Genomic DNA, 22,450 nt, shown 5'->3' on the forward strand with positions numbered 1-22,450 from the left:
TCTACTGGGACCCTAGAACTGGGTCCTCTTTCCACCCACACTGTTGCACTGTTTGCAGATGTGGAAACCGAGGCATGGTGTGGCTGTGAGTGGTGGCGACGGGCCGGGTGTCTGAGCACTGGAGTGCCTTCCACTCCTCAGGACATTCTCCCTGGATTGGCTTGTTATCTCTCTCTCCCTGGCTCTGCTCTGATGGGGAATCAAGTGGCAGCTGGCCAACTTGTTAGGTGCGGAGGTGAGCATCACAGCCCTGCCACAGAATTACCCTGAGGGAGAATCCTAAGGGCATGTGACTTCCATGTCTACACCTATAAAATGGGCACAAAGCCGCCTCCCCCACATGGGAGTCTTAAAGCCCTCAGTTTCAGCGCCATGTCTGGCCCTAACATATCCTCGGGTCAGCTCCTAACCTGCTTGCTGCACTTTGCAAGGTCTCCTGGCTGCCCAATGGCCAGCCCTGTGTATATAACAGGGCTCAGTCCCTGCTGCTACCATGAGACTTGCCTGAGATTATCTGAGGCGTGACCTGCCCACTGGTTCAAGCCCCTGACCCTCTCCATTCACCTGCTTGCCTACAACCCATGACCCTCAGACAAGAGCAGCCCAAACAGGCTGGAGGCAGCTCTCACTCTGGGGATCAGCATGTACAAACACTGACCACCCCTGTTGGAAGCTTCCATTATTTTTGGCAACTGTCAGGGCAGAGAACACCGCTGGCCCTCACTCAGAACCTATTTCCAAAGCCAGAATCTCCACCTCGTTTCCCACACACACCCCTTGTCCTTCCTGTCCCTGGAATTCTGTCCCGACCCATGATCTCTTTCCTGGATTCTCAGCACTAACGACGAATAAGTGTGACTACTGTACAGATAACTCCATTAGTTGTTTTATTTTCTTTAATTAGGAGGCAAAAGAGAACAGGGTTGCCTGTTAGACTTTTCTGGCCAAGGGACTGGTCAGTGACTCAGGATGAGGAAATTAAAAGGCAATTTCCAGGGATGGCTAGGCAAACCCTAAGTCAGACGTTCCCCAGTACGCCCCAGTTCACAGCCCCCACTGCCTATTAACTCAGCTGGCCTCAGAATAGCTCTTTGGAAAATGCAATCGCCGGTGCTCATATTCCTGAAGCTGGACCCGGTCTTACTTGACATCAAATAGGCTTATTTTTCCCTTCCCCTCCGCCTGCCACCGCACACGGTGACTCCAACCCTGTCTTGCCCTCTCCCCTCAAAATATCCCTCACACTCAACCCTGAACAGAGCCATGAGGAACGGCTGGCTCTGCTCCCTGTCCCAACGGTCTTGAAGGATGTGGTTGGCTGTTCCATGAACAGGGAGTCTCATCAGCCCTGTGAATCACTCCTAGATCACTTCCCTCTTATAAAGAAGAAACGGTTCCCATTCGTGTGTGTGTGTGTGTGTGTGTGTGTGTCTGTCTGTCTGTCTGTCTGTGTAAGACAGTCACACTCCCAGATTCAGGCAGATGTGGAGCACGCAGTGCTGATCTCTGGTTAGGAGCGACCTCATCCTTACCTGGAGCGACCCCCTCTCCCTTCTCTACCAGCCCACATTCTTTCTCTCCTCAGCTTATCAGAAATCTAAGGCTAGGCCCCAGCGCTCGACCAGGATCCCCTCCAGGACTGAACAGCTGCCCTCTGTTTGCTGGTGTCATGTATGCTGGGTGCTTTCCACGGGGCAGACGGCCCAATGTCCCATCAGACTCTCAACAGCTGGGCCTTCCTTTTGGCCTAGTTTTGCCTTTTCTCTCAGCGTCCCCCATGGATCCTAGATGTACTTCGGTGCTTTGGTAATGAGACCACCCGGAGAAACAGCATGGGGCAGCTGCTCAGCACTGTCCCCCCAAGTGCTGTGAGGATCCAGGTGAGGAGGAGCCCAGAGTCACCAATCCAGGCTTGTACAGTCATGAAGTGCCAGTGGTGGTATTTTAATCCCCATCTGTCTGATATCCCGTCTTCCGTAATAGAAGGCCCTAAAAGGGGGGGGGGGGGGGCTATTCCCATCTAAGGCTGCCCGTCTCCCTCCAGTGAGGCTGGAGCCGTAACCTCAGGCTTAGGGAAAAAAAAAAACAACAAAGGGCGATGAAGGAGTTTGGTGCCGAATCCTAAAAACACAACTCCTGGGACCACAACCACAATCTGTGATGATTTAAATCAGGGAGAATGTATCAGTTTCAGAGGTCTGCCCTTCCTTTCTCTTCCCAGGACTCAACTGGATACAGATACTGCTCTCCTGGCAACCTCTCCCTCCACCAGTCAAACCCAGTTTCATGACACAGGATGAGCAGTAACCTTTCCAGAGAGGCAGCCCTCGAATGCCACCCTGTATCACTCACTGTCACACAGGCCTGAGCCTGGACTCACTCACTAACCAAGTGGGGAGAGCCAAGTCTTGGGCTTCTCCTTGGGAAGTAAAATTAAGCTGTGTTTACTCAGATCCCATTGAGGCTGAGTGGGGGAGTCCAAGCAACTAGTTAACGTCACCAAGCTTTGGTCAATCCATGTGTAGTAAGATCAAAGCAACACACACACACACACACACACACACACACACACACACACATACACTCTACAGTAAATGAACCAACAGGAGAGCACGCCTGTTAGCATTGGGTACCGTAGAAGTAGCTGCTGACACTGGCTATTCTTTGTATTTCCCAGAGTCCTGTGGAGGATCAGCGCATTCACGACTGGTATTTGTCTGAAATAAACACTCAGGAAAGGAAATGACTGTGAAAGCAGGACACCTCCCAAATCCAAACAGACATAACGTCTCCTTTGCTTTGGATAAACAAGCTTCTCCCTGCCACCATATGGCCCCAAACACACCTATACACACCTGTGAGTGCAAAGAACTCTGTGCTCTCCAACTCACATCAGCAAACCCTCCAATAGAGGCAGCTGCGGCTTGCATGTGGCACCTGCAGGGCCATCTTTAAGACACAGGGTCTGAGGCCAAAGCCAGTTTACCTAAGGTCTCCCAAGGAACAGCTCTTGAGAGCTAGGACAGGAGCCCAGCTCCCAGGCAGGAAGACTGACCCAAGCAACAGCTGCTCTCACACTTCCCAGCCCCACCCGAGGCAGGGGCTGACAGAGAGGAAGGAAGCGCTGGCTGCACCATGAACACCATGGAAGATGGAAGCTACTTGTCTGCCTTTTATAAACAGACCCAAGGCACAGAAACACCCCTCCAGCCCCACAGCCCCCGCTCCTTGTGGAGATGTGCACACCCTCTGCTGGGTGTCCTGAGAGAACCTTTGCATGTGTTCCCAGTGTTCTGAAGCCAGTGCTGCTCCTCCTGCGTGGGCTCCAAGCTTCCCTCATCTGCAAGCTCTGGCTAATGTGCACATCCATAAAAAACTCCGCTCTGCAATTCACCAAAGCACAGGCTCGGTACTCCATCGGTGCTTCCTCAGTGTAAGGTTTAACAGACATATGTGACTTGGGTCCAACTTGTCCTGCCAGCTAACTACACCGGAATGCCTCATCCACAACACCTGCCCTTCCGTGTGGGGTATCTACTATACAAGGGGTCAAAAAGAGAGAGGGCCGCCTCAGAGCCCTACTGGACTCTTTCAACTATTGGGCACCCCTGGGTTATGTATCAGTGCCCAAAATGTGTAGCGATGTATCTTTCTTCTTTGTTGACTTCAACCAGACTTGGGGTACCTTGTGGACAAAGCCCACACCACAGGCTGGAAAGCCGGTTAGCCCCAGTGCTGTGAGTAGCTACTCTGTAAGTAACCCACCTGGCTCTGTGTTCCCTCATCTGTAAGTAAAGGGTTGCACCAAATGAGCCATCCGCCCCAGCCAGCTCCACAAAGCCACAACATATAGCACACTCCATTCATTGTTTTCTAGAACTCTGTGTGATCCCATCTGCTAGGTGACGTCACTCTCTGCCCCAAGGATCACATCATCCATTCATTCTCACACAGAAGTGGAGATGACCCAGGAAACACTCTGTCTGTAGAAAGGGAGGAAATGATCATTCCAAGGGAAGTGGACAGGACTTCTTTTGTATTTTCCACACAGTACACTTTATTATCAATCTTAAAAACGCCAAGTCTCCCTTCCTCTCAGTCAGACCCTTAATAGCTGGTTTTCAGGAACTTTCTTTGTCAGATTCTTGCCAACAGTTAGCTAATATTTGATGAGTACTCAGTGTGTACTCAGAACTGGGCTAAGTCCTTCCCAGGGGTGATGTCATCTCATCTCCTGACAGCCCTATGAAATACATAATATTAATACCCTCACTTTAAAAGTAAGGAAACTAGGACTGGGGAGATGATTCAGCAGTTACAAGCACTGGCAACTCTTGCAGGGGACCCGGGTTCAATTTTCAGCACCCACAAAATAGCTCACAACTGTTTGTAACTCCAGATCCAGGGAATCCTACGCCCTCTCCTGGCTTTCTGTAGGTACTGCGAGCAAGTGGTGCACAGACATGCGTGCAAGCAAAACGCCCGGACACATAAAAGAACTGAATTTTTTTCAATACAAGGCCCCATGAAGTTTTAAAGAATGTATACAGTGTTGCACAGTGAGTGGGTGAGCCATTTAAGGAAACCAAACAGTTTCCATACTTCTAACAACAGGTCTTGGTCTTGTTAGCCGCTACTCTGTTGCCAGTGCGTCTTACATTGGAACCTTGGGCATAGCTGATCAAAGCTAAATTGGATGCTTCGTGTACAATCCGGAGCTGGAAAAGCACCTGCTAGGGTCTCAGGGCAGAGACAGTCATCTGTTGAAAGCAGTACCAGCCTCAACTGAAGGCTGAAAAAAATCTTTAAGACAGTCTACAGTGGCCCCCCAAAGTGACCAAGATGGTTGGCAGCACATACGAAACCCAGAGACCTGCAAATGGACACCAGCCCTTGGAGCAGGGTGGCCACCTGGTCATCTAAGCCCTACACAAACACTCTCTCTCTCTCTCTCTCTCTCTCTCTCTCTCTCTCTCTCTCTCTCTCTCTTCTACCCCTCTCCATCTTCCCCTACCCCTCCCCCTTCCCCTCCCCCTCTCAATGTGGTACTAGAAGTACCTCGAACTTGCTAGTCAAGGACTCTGCTACTTAGCCACCTCCTCGGATCCTAAAAGAATTGTGGGGTGTTTTTGTTTTGATTTTTTTTGTAATGGCTTTCAACACCAGACTACACAATTGGAAAGGATCTCTGACTGTGTCAGGGATCGCCCACCACAGATCTGACCCTCCGGTCTGACCACTCTCACCTTCTTCCCAACCTGAGTCCAGCCCCACTAGTCAACTGTACAGAACTCTGCCTTCAAGTCTGCTGTGATCCTGGCAGAAAGAGTAGCCCCGGGCTGGTATTACACCACAAACCCCAGCCTCCCTTCAACAGGGAACTAGAAGGCACTTTAGAGACTAATGTGCAATCTTGGGCAGCAACCGACAGCCCGTTTTAATTGTTAAAATTAATGCTTTGAGCATTCTAAACGCTCTTTTAAATGCCTAATTTGCAAATAAGAGACTGCCCTACTGTCCCTGTGTTTTCTGTGTTTTGGGTACTTTAAAACTGTGAGTCTCTTCTATCTGGAGTCCAGGAGCAGAGCTCAGCAAGCCATCTTAAGGGAACAAACAATTCGGAAGGACGCAGTGTTTTCTTCCAAAGGTGTAAAGGATTGGAAGACAGGACCGGCTGAGATGAAAGGGGACTGTCACACACTCTGAAGTCCAGCTGGTCAACCTTAGCCTCTTCTCATTAAGTTTGGGTAAGGAAGGGGGAGGGGCGGCGGGGCAGTCAACCGTGCCTCCGAGACCACAGACCACATTTGCCTACTCGTGTCTGGAGTCAGAGCATCACTTACGAGGAAATGACCCCGGCGAAGGGTCACGTCCAGAGGAGGGATAAAAGGAAAAGCCACAATTCTCCTCACACCGCGGGACACAATGGTTTTAAGAAGGAAATCAAAGCTCGAAACGAAGAGTAGAGGGGGCAGGGGGCAACGCGCTTCCTCTGTCCCCAGCCGGTGCAGGCAGAGTAGCAAACGTGGAAGGCAGAAAGAGAAGCGTGGGTCTCCGGTCAAAAAATTAAAAGCATCCCAGGCCGAGTGCGTGAGTGTCCCGCGCCCCTAGGGAGCGCGACGAAGATGCTCTTTCCCAAAGGGACTGCTCTGCAAGGGGCTGACGAAAGCTTCCCCCACCATCCATCCAAGCAGCGGGCGGACACATGACTTCACCGTTGTAACAGACAAGGGCAGCCACTTGCCAATTGCAATGCCAAAAAAAGAAACCCGGGACAGGGGAGTAGAAGAAGGACAGAAAAGTCTTCCCTAGAGATCACAGCCCTGTGAACAAACTCTGGAGCCAAAGGCTGCCCCTGGGGGCATGGCTCTCCGAGACTGGCCAGCCCCTTGCCGGAGTCGGTGGAAGCAGTACTCACGTAATGTTTAGAGGGGTTCCTCCGCTTCTCCACGTCCACCACGGTGGCATCTTGCACGCAGTAGGCGAGCATCTTCCCCACAAAGCGAGTGGCGCCCCCCGGCGGCTTCACCTTCTCATCCTGGCCGGGTTCCGGCTCCTTCTCCCGTTGCACGGGTCCCTGCGGTTACGCGCCACCCCTGCCCCACGCGCTAGTCGCCACCGAGACTCCCGACGTCCACAGCTGCGACTCCCAGGCAGGCGACTGTCCCGGAGGGCACGAGGGCTCCGTGCACCCCAGGCTGCTCCCGTGGGCCTGCCGCGCGCCCCTTCCCTCCCGCGCCGCCGCGCTCCGCTCGCCTGCCCGCTCTCTCTGCCGCCCGATGGGGCCGGCGGGAACTGGCGGCGCAGAGGAGGGCTGGGGGTGTGTCCCGCCGGCGAGGGTACGGGGCGGGGGCCGGGCCTGCTGTCAGCGCGCCGGGGAGGGGCCGGCGGCGCCCCTGGGCCGCGCTCGGGCTCCTGGGGGCTCGGCGCTGGCCGGCGCTGTGGGCGCAGGAGGCGGAGGCAGGGCGAGCAGAGAAGGGAGGGGAAGGGAAGGGAGGGGAGCGCGGCGAGGGGAAGCGCGGGGAGGGGCTCCGGGCCGGGGGAGGGGCTCGGGCGGACGGCGAGGGGCTGCAACCCTGCCAGGCCTGGAAGGGCTACTCTGCTCAGTCCCCAAACTCAGGGTAGCTTTGGAGGGAGGAGGCTCAGGGAAAGTGAGCCCAGAGCGCCCCCATCCTGGCTTTCGGTCTCCCAGAGGATCTGTGGCCACCTTTCTGTCCCTTGTACCACTGCCATCTCCTCAGATCTCTTTAAGGAAAAGTAGTTTATTACCCGCCTGTTACTGCCTACAGCTCCCTCCAAAAGGAGACGGGGATGGAAAAGAGACCAGCATTAAATCTTTCAAGCCAGCCTTCTTTTGATGAACCACCTGCCCCCCTGCAGGTCACCACGGGTAACTTCTCCCCGGAAATGGGATCTATTGATCTGCTGCTGCCTCCGTCATCGATCAGGGCCTGTGTAACTAAGCTGCGACATAATTTCCCAATGACAAGGTTACAAACACCACTTTAGCCTTAAGTCCGGGCTCCCCGGGGACTCTCCCAGGGCTGGCAACCGGCAAAGGAGCACACAATGGTGGGAAAAATCCACTGTGCTGGGAACCAGATAGTCTTTAGCTCCAGGCTCACGCTTCCTCATCATCACTCCCTCTAGTCTGGAAAGCCGACTTTCCAAGTCTTGAAGCTCAATTTTACTCAATTCAACTTAGCCCCACCACCACCACACACAGAAGAGACACATCGCACTTCATCTTTTTCCCCCCTGTTCTACTTTCAAATATTTAACGGAGTAGGTGTTTTCAAAACGAATCCAATTGTTTCACAATACAGTAATGTTTTGTGTTTTGTGCTTGGGGACTCATGGAAAGCATCCGAAATGTGGGCAAAGGATTTTGGTGACTTTTTTTTTCCTTGGCAGAGCCCTGGGCCGTTCTGAGACTTCTGCATTTTCTTCAGGAAAAGCACTGGCTGAGGGGGCTGAAGAAACGATGGCTTGATGGCTTCGTGTTCAGTTCCCCAATGATTCACAACCACCATCACAGGATCAGACGCCCTCTTCTGACCTCTTTGGCCACCCAGCGTGGTGCATATACATACATACATGCGGGCAAAACACTTAAACACATAACATTTTAAAGAGTGCTGGCTGGGCAAACATGACTACCAGAGTTCAGATTCCTTGGTACTAGGATAAAAACCAGGTGTAGCCTCGAACCTGTGACTTTAGCACTGTATGAGATGGAGTTATGAAGATTTGGGGGTTTGATGGTCAGCCATCTAGCCACAGAAACAATAAGTTATGGGTTCAGGAGAGATCATGCCTCAAGGAATAAGGTGGATATCAGACATCTTGCACGGAAGCACACACATACACATGTACATAGACACATACACAACTAAGCACACACAAACCAGATGGATGCAGGAGTCTTGACACCAGGCATGGGGCTTCTCTATCTCAGAGAACAGTAATGGAAAACCCTTGCTGGTGCTGGTAGGAGGCAAGAAGAAAGCACTCCTCTGGGGCAGGCAGGGGTATTTGGTTGACAGGGAATGTCGGAGCTGAGTCTGGCTTGGCGAACAAGGCTTCACCCAGAATCTATGCTCAGCCCTGAGCTACCGAAGGTGGGAGGATGCCAGCCCAGCCCCAAGTCATCTCTGATACTGCATCAGCATTTATCGACAAGGCAGAAAGTAGATGATGACTTGTTTATACAAACTTGAGACGAGAGATTCTTGACCTAAGTAAGCATTGCAATGCTGTGTCAGGATGGAAATAAGATATGAGGGCAGGGACCAGAGAGATTGCTCAGTGGTTAAGGGTGCTGACTGCTCTTCCGGAGGTCCTGAGTTCAAGTCCCAGCAACCACACAGTGGCTCACAACCATCTGTAAAGGGATCCGATGCCCTCTTCTGGTGTGTCTGAAGAGAGCGACAGTGTACTTATATAAATAAAGTAAATAATAAATCTTTAAGCTATGAGAGCAGAGAAACTAGCACTCAAATAGCACAAGGATAGCCTTTACACAGAGCACAAAAACACCTTGCTGACTGAAACATTTTCTGCCCCCTGCCACCTGTCCCCCACCCCCCACCCCAGTAGGATTGTGTATGCACACTTCACTCCAGCACTCGATGGTTGGCTTTTTTCCGGAGCTGGGGACCGAACCCAGGGCCTTGCGCTTCCTAGGTAAGCACTCTAACCACTGAGCTAAATCCCCAGCCCTCTGTCTCTCTTTTAAACAACACACATTTATTTAATTCGTGTATGTGTTTTATCTGCCTCTGTGTCTGCGTATCACATGAGTGCACAGGAAGGCCAAAGATCATCGAACCCCTGGGACTTTGGTTATACACAGTTGTGAGTTGCCATGTGAATGCTGGGATTCAAACCTGGGTCCCCTGGAAGAGCAGCTAGCACTCCTACGTGCTGGCCCATCTCTCTAACCCTCCGACAAGGCCTCACTATGTAGCCCTGGATCTCCTAGACCTCACCCTGTAGATCAGACTAACCTCAAACTCACAGAGCCCCACCTGCCTCAGGCTCCCCATTGCTGGAATTAAAGGTATGCACCACCATACCCAGCTGGTAAAATGGTACAGCCCTTGATGCTAGTACTTGGGAGGGGTACAGACAGAAGGATCAAGAGTTCAAGGCTAGACTTAGCTACATGAGAGACACATGGAAACACATGCATTCATTCATGGGCACACACACTGACTGTTTTTTTTTTTTAAGATTTATTCATTTATTATATATAAGTACACTGTAGCTGTCTTCACACACACCAGAAGAGGACATTGGATCTCTTTACAGATGGTTGTGAGCCACCATGTGGTTGCTGGGAGTTGAACTCATGACCTCTGGAAGAGCAGTCGGGTGCTCTTAACCGCTGAGCCATCTCTCCAGCCCGACAGTTTGTTTTTTTAACTAAAATATTTTTCATTGGGAATATTCATTGTATATGGTCCTATGTTACACAAGGACATTCTTATACAAATATGTATTAGACATTAAGTGTGTTACCCCCTATAATCCCTGACCTCTTTGTCCCCCTAGACCAGTGGTTCTCAACCTTCCTAATACCATGCCTCTTTAATACAGTTTTTCATGTTGTGACCCCCAACCATAAAATTATTATTGCTGGGGTTGGGGATTTAGCTCAGTGGTAGAGCGCTTGCCTAGGAAGCGCAAGGCCCTGGGTTCGGTCCCCAGCTCCGAAAAAAAGAACTAAAAAAAAAAAAAAAAAAGAAATACAAAAAAAAATTATTATTGCTGCTTCATAACTGTGATTTTGCTACTGTTATGAATTGTAAATATCTGATAAGCAAGATATCTGATATACGACCCACAGGTTGAGAGCCACTGCCCCAGACAGTTCTAGTTCCATGTCATGTAGACATATGTGTATGTGCGTGTGATTTTATATACCTATATAAGATCTAGAAATCACCTATGAGGAAAAGCACAGATGTCTGTCTTAATGAGACTGACTCAACTTGTTTGTCAAAACGAGCTCCAGGTGCCTCTATCTTCCTGCAAGTAGCATGAGTCTTGTCTCTGGATCATTCTCCTGCATAGGCATCTGCTTTCTTTGCTCCTTCCTTTGACGCTGGATACATAAGTTGCTTTAATAAACTAGCTTCTGTGAAGAAGGCTACAGTACACATAGGTGTGTACCACCTCTGTGAAGTTGCTTGGAGTCCTCTGGGTGACTACCCAGAAATGGAGTATAGCTCAGTTGCACTAAACAGTCTAGTTTTAGTTGGTTTTTTTTTTGTTTTTTTTTTTTTGGTTCTTTTTTCCGGAGCTGGGGATCGAACCCAGGGCCTTGCGCTTCCTAGGCGAGCGCTCTACCACTGAGCCAAATCCCCAGCCCCCAGTTTTAGTTTTTTGAGGAACTTCCATGCTGGTGTCTACAGTGGCTACACTACAGTGGCTGTCCCTGCCATCGGTGTATGTGGTTGCCCTTCATAGGCTTCTGCTTTCTCGGTTGCTGGACATGGAAAAAGACAGGGCACCAGAGCTTCTCTCTTGGCACGGCCCCACGGCTAATTGCAGACCTGATAACAAGGTGTGGCCACTTGCCGAGCCATCAGCTGGTGAAAGTCACCTCTTCCTGATGTCCCACACAGAACCTTCCCCCGGCAGGACTCCGTCTGCTGCTTCACACGGTGCTATGAAGGGCCTCAGACTCCTGCTCTAAAAATTATTATGCAGATTTTTTTTGATAGAACCACTTGGAATTCTAGCCTCAGAAAATGACCAGGCTCCCAGAATACCAGAAGGAAATCTGGTAGCTTGAACAACCAAAGAAGCCAAAAACACAATTAGATTCATAGAGGGGAAAAATATTATTCTGTAACTCTAGGCTGCATCCCTAACCCTGCCCAGACATCTGGTCCCCAGACTAGTGCGTTCCGTTTCAAGGCCTTCAGAAATGAAGATGCGGATGATCCCATGGTGTCTGATCTCAGCTACTCAACGGTATTGGCTAAGCTAGAGTTATCTGAAGGGAGGGAAGAGCTGACAGTGAGGAACTTCCTTAATTAGTGACTGATGGTGAGGCCCAGCCCTTTGTGAGTGATACCATCCCTGGGCTGGTGGTTTTGGGTTCCTTAAGGAAATGGGCCAAGCAAGCCATGGAGAGCAAGCCAGTAAGCAGCACCGCTCCATGGCCTCTGCATCAGCTCCTGCCTCCAGGTTCCTGTCCTGTTAGAGTTTCAGTACTGACTTCCTTTAGTGATGGTCAGTGATGTGGAAGTGTAAGCCCCAGTGGGTCTCCTCCCCAAGTGGCTTTTGGACATGGTGTTTCACCACGGTGGTAGTAACCCTAACTAACACGGGCAAATGAATGCCCAGCGTCCTCTCGGTATGAAAGATTATTCTGTATACTTCTATTTTAACCACAAACAACCTTACATTTTCATTTTCACAATTCCCCTGGATTTTTCCAGAAGCCAGCAAACCCTGACTTGGCCACTAAATGACAAATGAAAAGAGAGAGAGAAAGAGAGAGAGAGAGAGAGAGAGAGAGAGAGAGAGAGAGAGAGAGAGATCCACTGGGGAATTTTAAGGAAATATTTATTTTATGTATATGAGCACACTGTCTCTATCTTCAGACACACCAGCAGAGGGCATCGGATCCCTTTACAGATGGCTGTGAGCCACCACGTGGTTGCTGGGAATTGAACTCAGGACCTCTGGAAGAACAGTCGGTGCTCTTAACCGCTGAGCCATCTCTCCAGCCCTCACTGGGGAATTTTAAAGGCATTTTTTTTCCTTTTTAAAAAAATATAGCCTGAGGTTACAAATTTTTAAAAAAAGTTTAACTTTGACTCCACCCCCATTCATTTTCTTTCATTTCTCTATTCAGAAATATTTTTGAAATCGCTGTTGTTTGTCCTGTCTGAACCCATGAGTTTGTTCGTTTTCAAGTAAAAGATTTGAGACTCTCAAGGGCAAGTCTGACTTCAGCATAAGCCCCACCCCCTATAAAGCAGAAGCTCTCCCCAAAGCTGGCTTATTTCTTACCCAATAGGTAACAAAGGCAGAGAAAGGCTTAGCATCGGACCTGGTCTGGCTGAGATCTGGGTTGTCATCAGGAACTAATCTGCCAGAGGTGTGTGATCAACCTGATTAATCGACCTGGTTTATCTTCCTTCCGGAAATAGTCACGGGGTGTGTCTTTGTTAGGACTCAGGTTTACGCTGGGTGGAGTTGTCTAACGGAGGATGGGGTGGGACTTGGTTTTAGTTAGGGTATTATTGGTGTGAAGAGACACTCTGAACCATGGCAGCTTCTGTAAAGGAAAACATTTCGCTGGGACTGGTTTGCAGCTCAGAGGTTCAGTCCCTTATCATCATGGTGGGGAAGCATGGCAGCATCCAGGCACACATGGTACTGGAGAGCGAGCCGACAGTTCTACGTCGTCGGGATAGACAGGCAGCAGGAAGAGATGACCTGAGCATGGTTTGAGCATCGGAGACCTCAAAGCTTGCCCCCACAGTGACACACTGCCTCTAACAAGGCCACACCTCATCGTGCCACTCCCTATGCTCTGGGTCTGCAGGGGGCATTTTTATTGAAACCACCACAGACTCTGTATGTATTTACAACATATAATAGCAGTTTCTCATGGAGTCACAGACACCTGGACATCTTGAATAAAGAGGCAAATCTTTGAGAATACAAGCACGATCTCTTGTCTCCATTTAGTGCTGTGTGCCTGTTTTATCCCCTCCCCGCACTGTGTGCATGTGTTCCTGTGATCCTCCCCTTTCGCCTTCCAAGTGAGGACTGCTGTATTACACCAGGCTTCTTGTTTTACTTTCTGACTGCTGACTTTTGTTTTTCTGCTTCTTTACAGAGGGGTGGGAAACTTCCTCTCCACCGGCATCCGCCAACCCCTCATCCGGATACATCCAAGGCTCATGGCTTGCCCCAGGAGTCCAGTTCCACGTTTACTATGAAGGAAGAAGCTGATTGGCTCAGGTTGGGTCATGTGTTCATCCTGACCCAAGCAAGTATCATTGGGTTGAGTTAGGTAGAAGAAACTTTACCAGAAGCAAACTAATTAGAGAATTAGAGGAAAGAGGTTCATATATCCCAAATACAGCTACTAAATTGCTGTTCACCTTTTAGAGGGCTTCTTTAACCAGTTAATTAATCTTTTTTTTGCATTTGTTTATTGAGGTGGGGCATGGCGGTAAGAGGACAGCTTGTGGGAGTCAGTTCTCTCCCACCCTGTGGTATTGGGATGGAAATTAGGTCAGCTGGCTTGACCTAGTGCATCTACATTTACTCAGCCATCTCCCCGGCCTGATAATTTATTTATCCACTAAAAAGTTTTGTTAAGTTACCAACACAAGACACCCACTCTACTAGGAACTGGGGCAGCAGTCAGAGGCAAATTGTCATTTAAGAACTGTATGGCTGGGGGCTGGAGAGATGGCTCAGCGGTTAAGAGCACTGACTGCTCTTCCAGAGGTCCTGAGTTCAAATCCCAGCAACCACATGGTGGCTCACAACCATCTGTAATGAGATCTGGTGCCCTCTTCTGGTGTGTCTGAACAGCTACAGTGTACTTATATATAATAAATAAATAAATCTTAAAAAAAAATAATTGTATGGCTTTGTAAAAGACAAGCATTGTTCAAAAGTATCCTAGAAGGAGGCTGGAGAGATGGCTCAGTGGTACAAGAGTACAAGCCACTCTTCCAGAGGACCCAGGTTCAATTCCCAGCACTCATGTGGTGGCTCACATCCATCTCCAGCCCCAGGGGATTACAATATCCTCTTCTGGCATCAGTGGGCACCAACGAAGGCCAGACATTCAGATGCACATTACAAAGTCATAAAAATAAATACAAAATTATAATAGCGGCAAACGTTGTTTAAGCAGAACCAACGTATTCCAATGTGTAATCTCTCAGGGTGAGAATGGAAAGTTCTACATCTTAAAAGATCTAAGATGTAAACTAAGCCCCCCCCCATCCCACAATGCACATTTGCAGAATGAAAGATAGATGGGTTGTTTCTCAGCACAGGTGCCTGGCTGGCGGGGAGGGATCTGAGGTTTTTCAGGTCACCCAGCTTGGACTTCAATCATGGTCTTCATGAAGAATCCAGGGAACTGTACCTGCAGAACGGCCTGTTTGGTGGGGACCTCGGGAATCATGGTGATAAGGACAATCGCAGCTCTTGGTCATGGTGTCCAATCATGGTTTCACACTTATAAAGTCCTGAAAGATGTTTTTTTGGGGGGGGGGGGTGTTAATGATGCTTTCGTTTTTAGATCATTATTTTTACTTTTCTAGAAATCAAATGTTTCCTACCTTTTTGGATATATTTCCATCATTCCCTGCCGTGTGTGTGTGTGTGTGTGTGTGTGTGTGTGTGTGTGTCTGTGTGTGTCTGTGTCTGTGTCTGTGTCTGTGTCTGTGTCAGTCAGTCAGCCTGTCTGTCCGTCTGCCTCTCTCTTCCTCTGAGAGTAGTCAGTTTTCTGGTTCACTATCTTATTGAGAGGCATTTTAGCCCATGGATGTTCTTAAAATAAATTTGTCCTTCCAAGGAACCAGCGGCAGGCTGTACTCGTCTGCATACTGGCCTTGCAACTGGAGTGCTGCTGCTGACTAAAAGGCTGTCACAGGCAGGGGCAGGGCTGGTCGCCCGGCACACTGTGCAAGTGCCAAGAGTCCTGTGCATGATGGGGAGCTGTAGGGGAGGGGTGTGTGTGCTGCTTACCAAGTCCCACCGTGCGTCCTGCTAGAAACTGTAGTGGGAAAGTGCTCGTATCTTTTTTTTTTTTTTTTTGGTTCTTTTTTTCGGAGCTGGGGACTGAACCCAGGGCCTTGCGCTTCCTAGGTAAGCGCTCTATCACTGAGCTAAATCCCCAGCCCCAAGTGCTCGTATCTTTAATCTCACAAATGGAGTGCCATTCCCTCGTGGAGCTCAGTCTGGCTGGCAATAAATTATGCAACGGAAAACGATTACATTCGGGCCCTTTTAGCTTGCTACTCTGAGTGTCTGTTCAGCATTCGTTAAAGGCTATGAGAAATAAGTTTTCTGTTAAGTGCGTGCCTCCTTCTTTACACCCACTTGATGCTGGCCTTCGTGGTGAGAACTGGAGTGCTCACACCCACAGGCCCTTGGAAAAACCCCATTCTTTTAAGCCAAGATGGTTGGCCGTTTGTCTATGTTGTCTAGTACAACTGAAGTGACCTGTCCAGGAGTTTAGGAGCAAAATGGAAATTTTTCACCATAGAGAGCCAGGAAACCCTGCAGAAAACTTTGAAAGAAAGCAGTGATATCGATAAAACATCCAGATGCCGATTTCTAGGACAAGAAAGATGGCCTGGGCTTGATTAAATGCTACACACTCCCAGCGCTAAGCGTAGCATCTAACATACAGCAAATCTGAACTAAGACGTCCCATGACTCTTAGGCAGAGTATTTTTTTTAAAGTGAAGAGAACGTTGTCAATTGAAACATAACTTCCAGAGTTCTGATTTTCTCATTGACTTACATATTTAAAAAAAACCACACAATTAATAGGCTTTGGATGCTATAAGGAAACAAGAGATTCTCTTGGTCTCTTCTAAAATCTATGAAGTACTAATATACATGTCACTTGTGACATAAGAGTGCATATGTGGGGAGCTGACCCACCTGCTGTTGTCTTTCCAGCCCAAAAGAGATCCCACACACTTCGTCGAATGGCCCCGCTACATCAGGCTGCAGCAGCAAAGAGCCACCCTCTATAAGCGGCTCAAAGTTACCTCCTGCCATCAACCAGCTCACCCAGGCCCTAGACAGGCAAACAGCGACTCAGCTGCTTAAGCTCGCCCACAAGTACAGACCAGAGACAAAGCAGGAGAAGAAGCAGAGGCTGCTGGCCCGTGCTGAGAAGAAAGCTGCTGACAAGGGGGACGTCCCAACTGAGAGACCACCTGTCCTCCCAGCAGGGGTCAACACAGTCACCACCTTGGTGGAGAACAAGAAGGCTCAGCTGGTGGTGACTGCCCATGATGTAGACCCCATTGAGCTGGTGGTTTTCCTGCCTGCCCTGTGTTGAAAGATGGGGGTGCCCTACTGCATCATCACGGGAAAGGCCAGGCTGGAGCGCCTGGTCCACAGGGAGACGTGCACCACTGTTACCTTCACACAGGTGAACTCGGAAGACAAGGGTGCTCTGGCTAAGCTGGTAGAAGCTATTAGGACCAATTATAATGACAGATAGGAAGAGATCCACCGCCACTGGGGAGGCAGCGTCCTGGGTCCTAAGCCTGTGGCTGGCGTTGCTAAGCTGGAAAAGGCAAAGGCTAAAGAACTTGCCAGTTGGGCTGGAGCAATGGCTCAGTGGTTAAGAGCACTGACTGCTCTTCCGGAGGTCCTGAGTTCAATTCCCAGCAACCACATGGTGGCTCACAACCATCTCTAATAGGATCCGATGTCCTCTTCAGCTGTGTCTGAAGACAGCTACAGTGTACTCATATACATAAAATAAATAAATAAATAAAAAAAGAACTTGCCAGTTAATTGGGTTAAATGTATGCTAAGTTTCCTATACATATATATATAATTACAAAATTTAAAGAAAAAGAAAGGGTGAGGAAAACCAAGGGCCTTGTCCTGGGTAGAAATGCAGTATTATTTCTCCATCATATGCCTGTACTGTGGAGGACCCAGCAAGCTCACGCCAAGGAACAGACCCAAGAGAAGTTAGTGCAAGCGTCCACATGAATCGTGTTGAAGTGTTTATGTCAGCATTATTCGCAATTACCCAAACTAAAAGTGTGCTACCGTTCATCGATGATGAGTGCATCCATAAGTAATGTTACGGTGGCCCGAGAGAGGACTGCATGTCATCAACAAAGGACAACTCCAGCCTTCTGCAGTGAGACGGATGAAACCCACGGGCATGCCACTGAGGGGCAAAGACTCAGAGGGAATACAGCACACGAGTCCATTTATATAAAGTTCAAAGCACGAGGCTGGGATATGGCTCAGTTGGGAGAGTGCTTGCCTAGTATGCACAGAGCTCTGGGTTCGGTTTCCAGCACCGGGTGAAACTGTCCATGGTGACCCACTTCTGCGGGCTCCGGCCCTCTGGAGGTGGAAGTAGGAAGAAGAACAGAAGTTTGTTGCAGCTGACGATACTTGAGATCCCATTTCTAAATAAGTAAGTACTAAGTTCAAATTAGACAAAATTAGACTTATGGTACCGGAGGTCAAAAGAGCAGTTGCTGACGAGAGGACCGCACTGGGAGGGGGCTGGTTGATAGGGTGCAGTTGGTTCCAAGTGCCTCCATGCTTGCCCCAAATAGAGCTTCCGAGCTGCTTACTGGAGCTGTGGGTTGAGGGTGTGGATGTTACACCTCAGCCAAAAGAGACTGAATCAGCCCGGAGGAAGCCCCGGGTAGATGCTACTGGGTAAAGGCAATGTGAGAAGGGACTGGAGAGATGGCTCAGTGTGTAAGAGAGCTTGCTGTATAAGCCTGAGGACCTGAGTTTGAACCCCTGTGCCCACATCAAAAGCTGGCGTGTGGTTATGCATGTAACCTGTAATCTCAGAGCTGTGGAGAGTGGAGACAGGAGGACCTCTGGGTTCTGGCTGCCTCCCTAGCTCCAGGATCAGAGGGAGAATTTGTCATGAAAAAATAGATCAGAGTGTGTGATAGAGTTGGATACAGAGTCCTCTAGCCTCTGAGAGTGTGCACATAGACATCATCCTTACGTATGTGCACACACACAATTTGAAAAGATATATACATTATGCAAAACACGATATATGATATGCATATATTTAGAGAACAATTTATCTGCAATGAAACCTTTTTCTTCTCAAGATGGCCTTTAACTTGTGACCTTCTTGCCTCCGCCACCAAGTGGTAGGATTCTAAGTGTGCTTTGGCACACCCAACCACACACTGAAAAAATAGTGGTTACTCTTGTGCGAGAAAGAGAACTTGGGAATCCCGTAATTGTAGGACTTCTGTTTTGTTTGCTCTTGTTTTATTTTTAATTTTTTTTGAGAGAAGGTTTCATGCACCCCAGGACTGGTGTCAAACTCAAAATCATACAGCTAAGGACGAATCTGGACCTCTGGTCCTCCTGTCTCTGCCTCTGGGGCACTGGGATTGGAGGCTTGTGACATCATGCTGCCTTAAGCTGTCTTAAAGATTTTCAGGTCTATGTGCTACCGGGGCCTCACGCACGTGGGACAAGCACTCCAAAAACTGAACGACACCCCCGGATTCTGCAATTGTAGCATTCTGTGGTTTTTCCGAAAGTAATTGAAATCTGGCGGGGTGGGATGGGATGGCGGCAAACATAATCGTAACCCCAACACTTGGGGAAGCTGAGGCAGAAGGATTGCTGCAAGTTGATGGTATATCTGTGCTACGTAGTAAATTTGGGCTTCAAGGCTATCCTGGGCTACATAGCAACATTTTGCATCAAAGAGAGAAAAAAGAATGTGATAAACTTTTAATATTTGTCAAAAGTGGGTTATGAGTTTTATAGCATATATAATTCAGGGTTTCTCTCCTGTATTGTTCTTTGTACTATGAAGTGTTTGAAATATTCATGGCTCTAAATCATTTATTATAAGCTAAGTCAGAAAGCCAGTGGGGACAATGAGCTTTAATGAGTGCAGAAACCAGAGTTGGTGGCTGTGGAGGACAGTTCTGCTCAGTCATGCCAGGAACCCATCGGCATGTTTTGCTCCAAGTGTGCCACATCTAGCAACTTGGTTCCACAAAGTCCTTGCAAATAAATTTATAAGTGACTTGCTTTACCGTCCTCTGACGTTTTACAATGAAGTTTTTCCAGAAGTTTGAAAAAAAAAAAAGAGATACTTCTCTTTGAAGTTATATCTAACAGCTGACCCATTCTAAAGTTGGTTCCAGGGTGTGGGGGTCAGTGAAGGGCTTCACTGTCTCTTTGGTTAGCAAAACACCCTCAGATATAGTAGAAACAAACTTACGAGGTAGTCTATGAAGCCTGTTTAAAAAAAATGAGGTATTTCTTAGGTATGGTGGTGCAGGTCTATAATCCCACCAGCACTTCAGGGGTTGAGGCAAGAGGATCAAAGGGTTTGAGACCAGCCTGGGACAGAGGGTGAGCTCTTGCCTCAAAGCAAGCAAGCAAGCAACACCACATCAGGCAGCCTGCCTCGTGAGTGAGTTCGTGTGATTAGGAGCTTTGCATATGCTACGTGAGTGATCTACCACTGAGGTAAGTCGCTAACATTTGAGTTTTTTTTTTTTAAGAATTATTTATTTATTTCAGGTATAGGATACACTGTAGCTGTCTTCAGACACACCAGAAGAGGGGCATGGAATCCCATTACAGATGGTTGTGAGCCACCATGTGGTTGCTGGTAATTGAACTCAGGACCTCTGGAAGAGCAGCCAGTGCTCTTAACCGCTAAGCCATCTCTCCAGCCCACATTTGAGGTTCTTAATGTGTCAGATATCTTGCAAAAGTGCACATTTGGATTTTCAACACACCTCAAACTTTTGTTTTATTTAATTATCATGTCTTTGTGACTCTGAGACTGTGTCAGGTCAGCACAAAGAGTCCAGAACCACTCAGTCCCCTCCTCTCAGTGTCTGGGTTCTGGGAATCGAACTCAAGCTTTTCTATCTCCTGAGCCGTCTTGTTGGTCCGATGACTATTTTTATGCTTACTTATTTGTTGGTTTTGTTTGGGTGGTTTTGAGTCTACATAGTCCTGGCCATGCTAGAACTCGCTCAGTAGACTAACCAGGCTGGATTCACTCGCCTCTGCCTTCTGAGTGCTGGGGTTAAAGGCGTGCACTACACAACCAGCCACGATTACTATATTTTTATATAAAGTCCAGACAGCTAATATAACTAAATGCAGTATGACTTCGGCCTGCTCGGGTTTATAAAATTTTCAGTGGGAACAACCAAATTCGAACTGAATCCACTTAAGGAAAATAAATATTTAGCCAACCACACGGTTGAGAGTAGCTATTGTGTTTTTCTCCCGTGAAATGTTAACAGCGGTGCTTCAGTCGGTCTGAAGAGTTAGAAGCTAATTCTGGATCTCCGTGCTGAGTCTTACACTACACCCCAAAGCTGGAAACTCCGCAGTGTAAAGAGTGCACCCCAACGCTGATGCGCTGACCCCAGCGCCCCCAAGACGCTGCCGCAGGAGAGTGGCTGGCACTTACTGTGTGGTCACAGCGCAGTACAGACCAGCAAGTAGCACACGTCACTATGTCTTCTCCATTTGAACATCACCGCTACGTTTTCCCAATGCTCCGATTTGAAAATGACCCCCTGACTTTTCTGAATACAAGAGGACAGAGGAGGGCAACGTAGGGGGATGCGCGCTCTGCGTCCCGAGAGCCCCGATTTGATGTCTGTTTCGTCATTATTCTTCACGCCCTGTTCCTGTTAAACGGAGACGTCGACGTTTACTTTATGGTGTCACTGGCAGGCGATCATGAGATACTCGCGTAAAGTGGTCAGCATGGTGCAGGCACACGGTAACCCTTGGTAAATGTTAGTCATTCTTCCTAAACAACCAACCCTTATTTTTACTTAAGTAAGGCAGAGGTAGGCAGATCTCTGTGAGTTTGAGGCAAACATCATCTGCACACTGAGTTCCAGAACTATAGGGTGTCTCAGAGGAGGAAAGGCACAGAACCCACTGACGGGGTAGACTGGACCCCTGTCCTCTGGAAATGTGAGTTTCTGGAGAAAGCCAGCATCTGTCATCCTCCCTGGGCTGAGTCACTGTAGCATGATGGTTCCTCTTCCTTCCAGAGCAGCTACTCAGCGCTCCGGCTGCCCTGTCATCAGTAGATTCTGGTTTACAGCCCCGCGCCTCCAGCCTTCTCCTGAATGGAATGTTCTCCTTCCCGTGCAGCGTGCTCTTCAGAAGCATCACGGAAAGGGCATTTTCTTCACCAGGCTTCTTTGTGTATGTTGTTTTCAAAGGCATCGAGTGGCCCTTCTTCCCCGGGTGGAAGCAGGTCGCTTTCATGCTCCACTGTGTCTAGTGTTGCAATGGCGTCACAACTCGGCAGGATCCATAAAACTCGTCTGCAAAATCCTCTACCTGAAACACATTAAGGACTCGGCCAACTTTCATTAGCATAAAAGCGATTCCTCCATACGATGAAGTATTATCTTCCTCGTCTTTCCTCATGGGAGCATCTCTGACACGCTGCGTTATCGGCTGTTGACACTGCGGCTGGTATGGGGAACCAGTGGGATATTGATGAAATACATTATACACCCTCAGAATTTCATTTTCTTTAATTTACCTATTTACTCCTGCTTTTCGGTTTGTTCTGAGCTATCGTCACATATTTACCAATTGTCCTTGAACTTGCTAGGTAGCCAAGGTTGACCTTGAACTCCTGATTCTCTGGTCTCCACTTCTCAAGTACTAAGATTACTCACATGTGCTGTGTCCAGCTGAATTTCTCCTTAAACGCCTCGTTTTTCATCAGTGAAGGGGAGTTATCTAAGTCTGCTTGGAGAAATGACTACATTAATATACATTAGCTCTTCCGGCAGCCACAGCTCATGGCTACAGTAGTAGACCAGCAGCACCTCCATAAAGAGTATGGCATCCAAAACAGCTCTGGTAGGGCTTGTGAGCAATGGAGAGTGCATCAGCTCTGAGGTGACCAATACGTCCCCATTTGGAATGATCACACATTCAGATATGACTGTGCTTGTCTATGTTTTAACACAGCTCAAATATGCTCAGTTTTGAAAACTGAATCTTTACAAAATAATATGCAACAAAATCCAGTTTACAGAAAGAGATTTATCAGATGAGTATCAGGCATTGCCCATTACACGTCAGCTCATCCCAGAGGCCTGCAGCTTCCGTGGACTATGGAATTTCCTTGCACAGGAGAGGCTTGAGGGCTGGAGAGAGAGCTCAGTGGTTAAGAGCACCT

General features: G+C 48.6%; 1 protein-coding gene and 1 non-coding gene across 4 annotated transcripts in view; both read right to left on the minus strand.

Moving 5' to 3' along the window:
* The window catches only part of Sh3pxd2a (SH3 and PX domains 2A), a 206,130-nt gene extending 199,180 nt beyond the window's left edge, over nucleotides 1-6,950 (minus strand). For 2 of the 3 annotated variants that reach the window (NM_001415946.1, NM_001107606.2), the window contains 1 exon segment: nucleotides 6,419-6,797. In NM_001415946.1, coding sequence (NP_001402875.1) covers nucleotides 6,419-6,490 — 72 coding nt within the window. In that variant the 5' untranslated portion in view covers nucleotides 6,491-6,797. 3 annotated transcript variants of the gene reach the window in all.
* Nucleotides 6,951-10,799: 3,849 nt separating this feature from the next.
* On the minus strand, nucleotides 10,800-10,874 carry Trnap-agg27 (transfer RNA proline (anticodon AGG) 27). Its single transcript has one exon. It is a non-coding gene; the product is annotated as a tRNA-Pro (tRNA).
* Between the last annotated feature and the right edge of the window lie 11,576 nt (nucleotides 10,875-22,450).

The sequence above is a fragment of the Rattus norvegicus genome, chromosome 1, assembly GCF_036323735.1.
Source record: "Rattus norvegicus strain BN/NHsdMcwi chromosome 1, GRCr8, whole genome shotgun sequence".
Classification (NCBI taxonomy): Eukaryota; Metazoa; Chordata; class Mammalia; order Rodentia; family Muridae; genus Rattus; species Rattus norvegicus.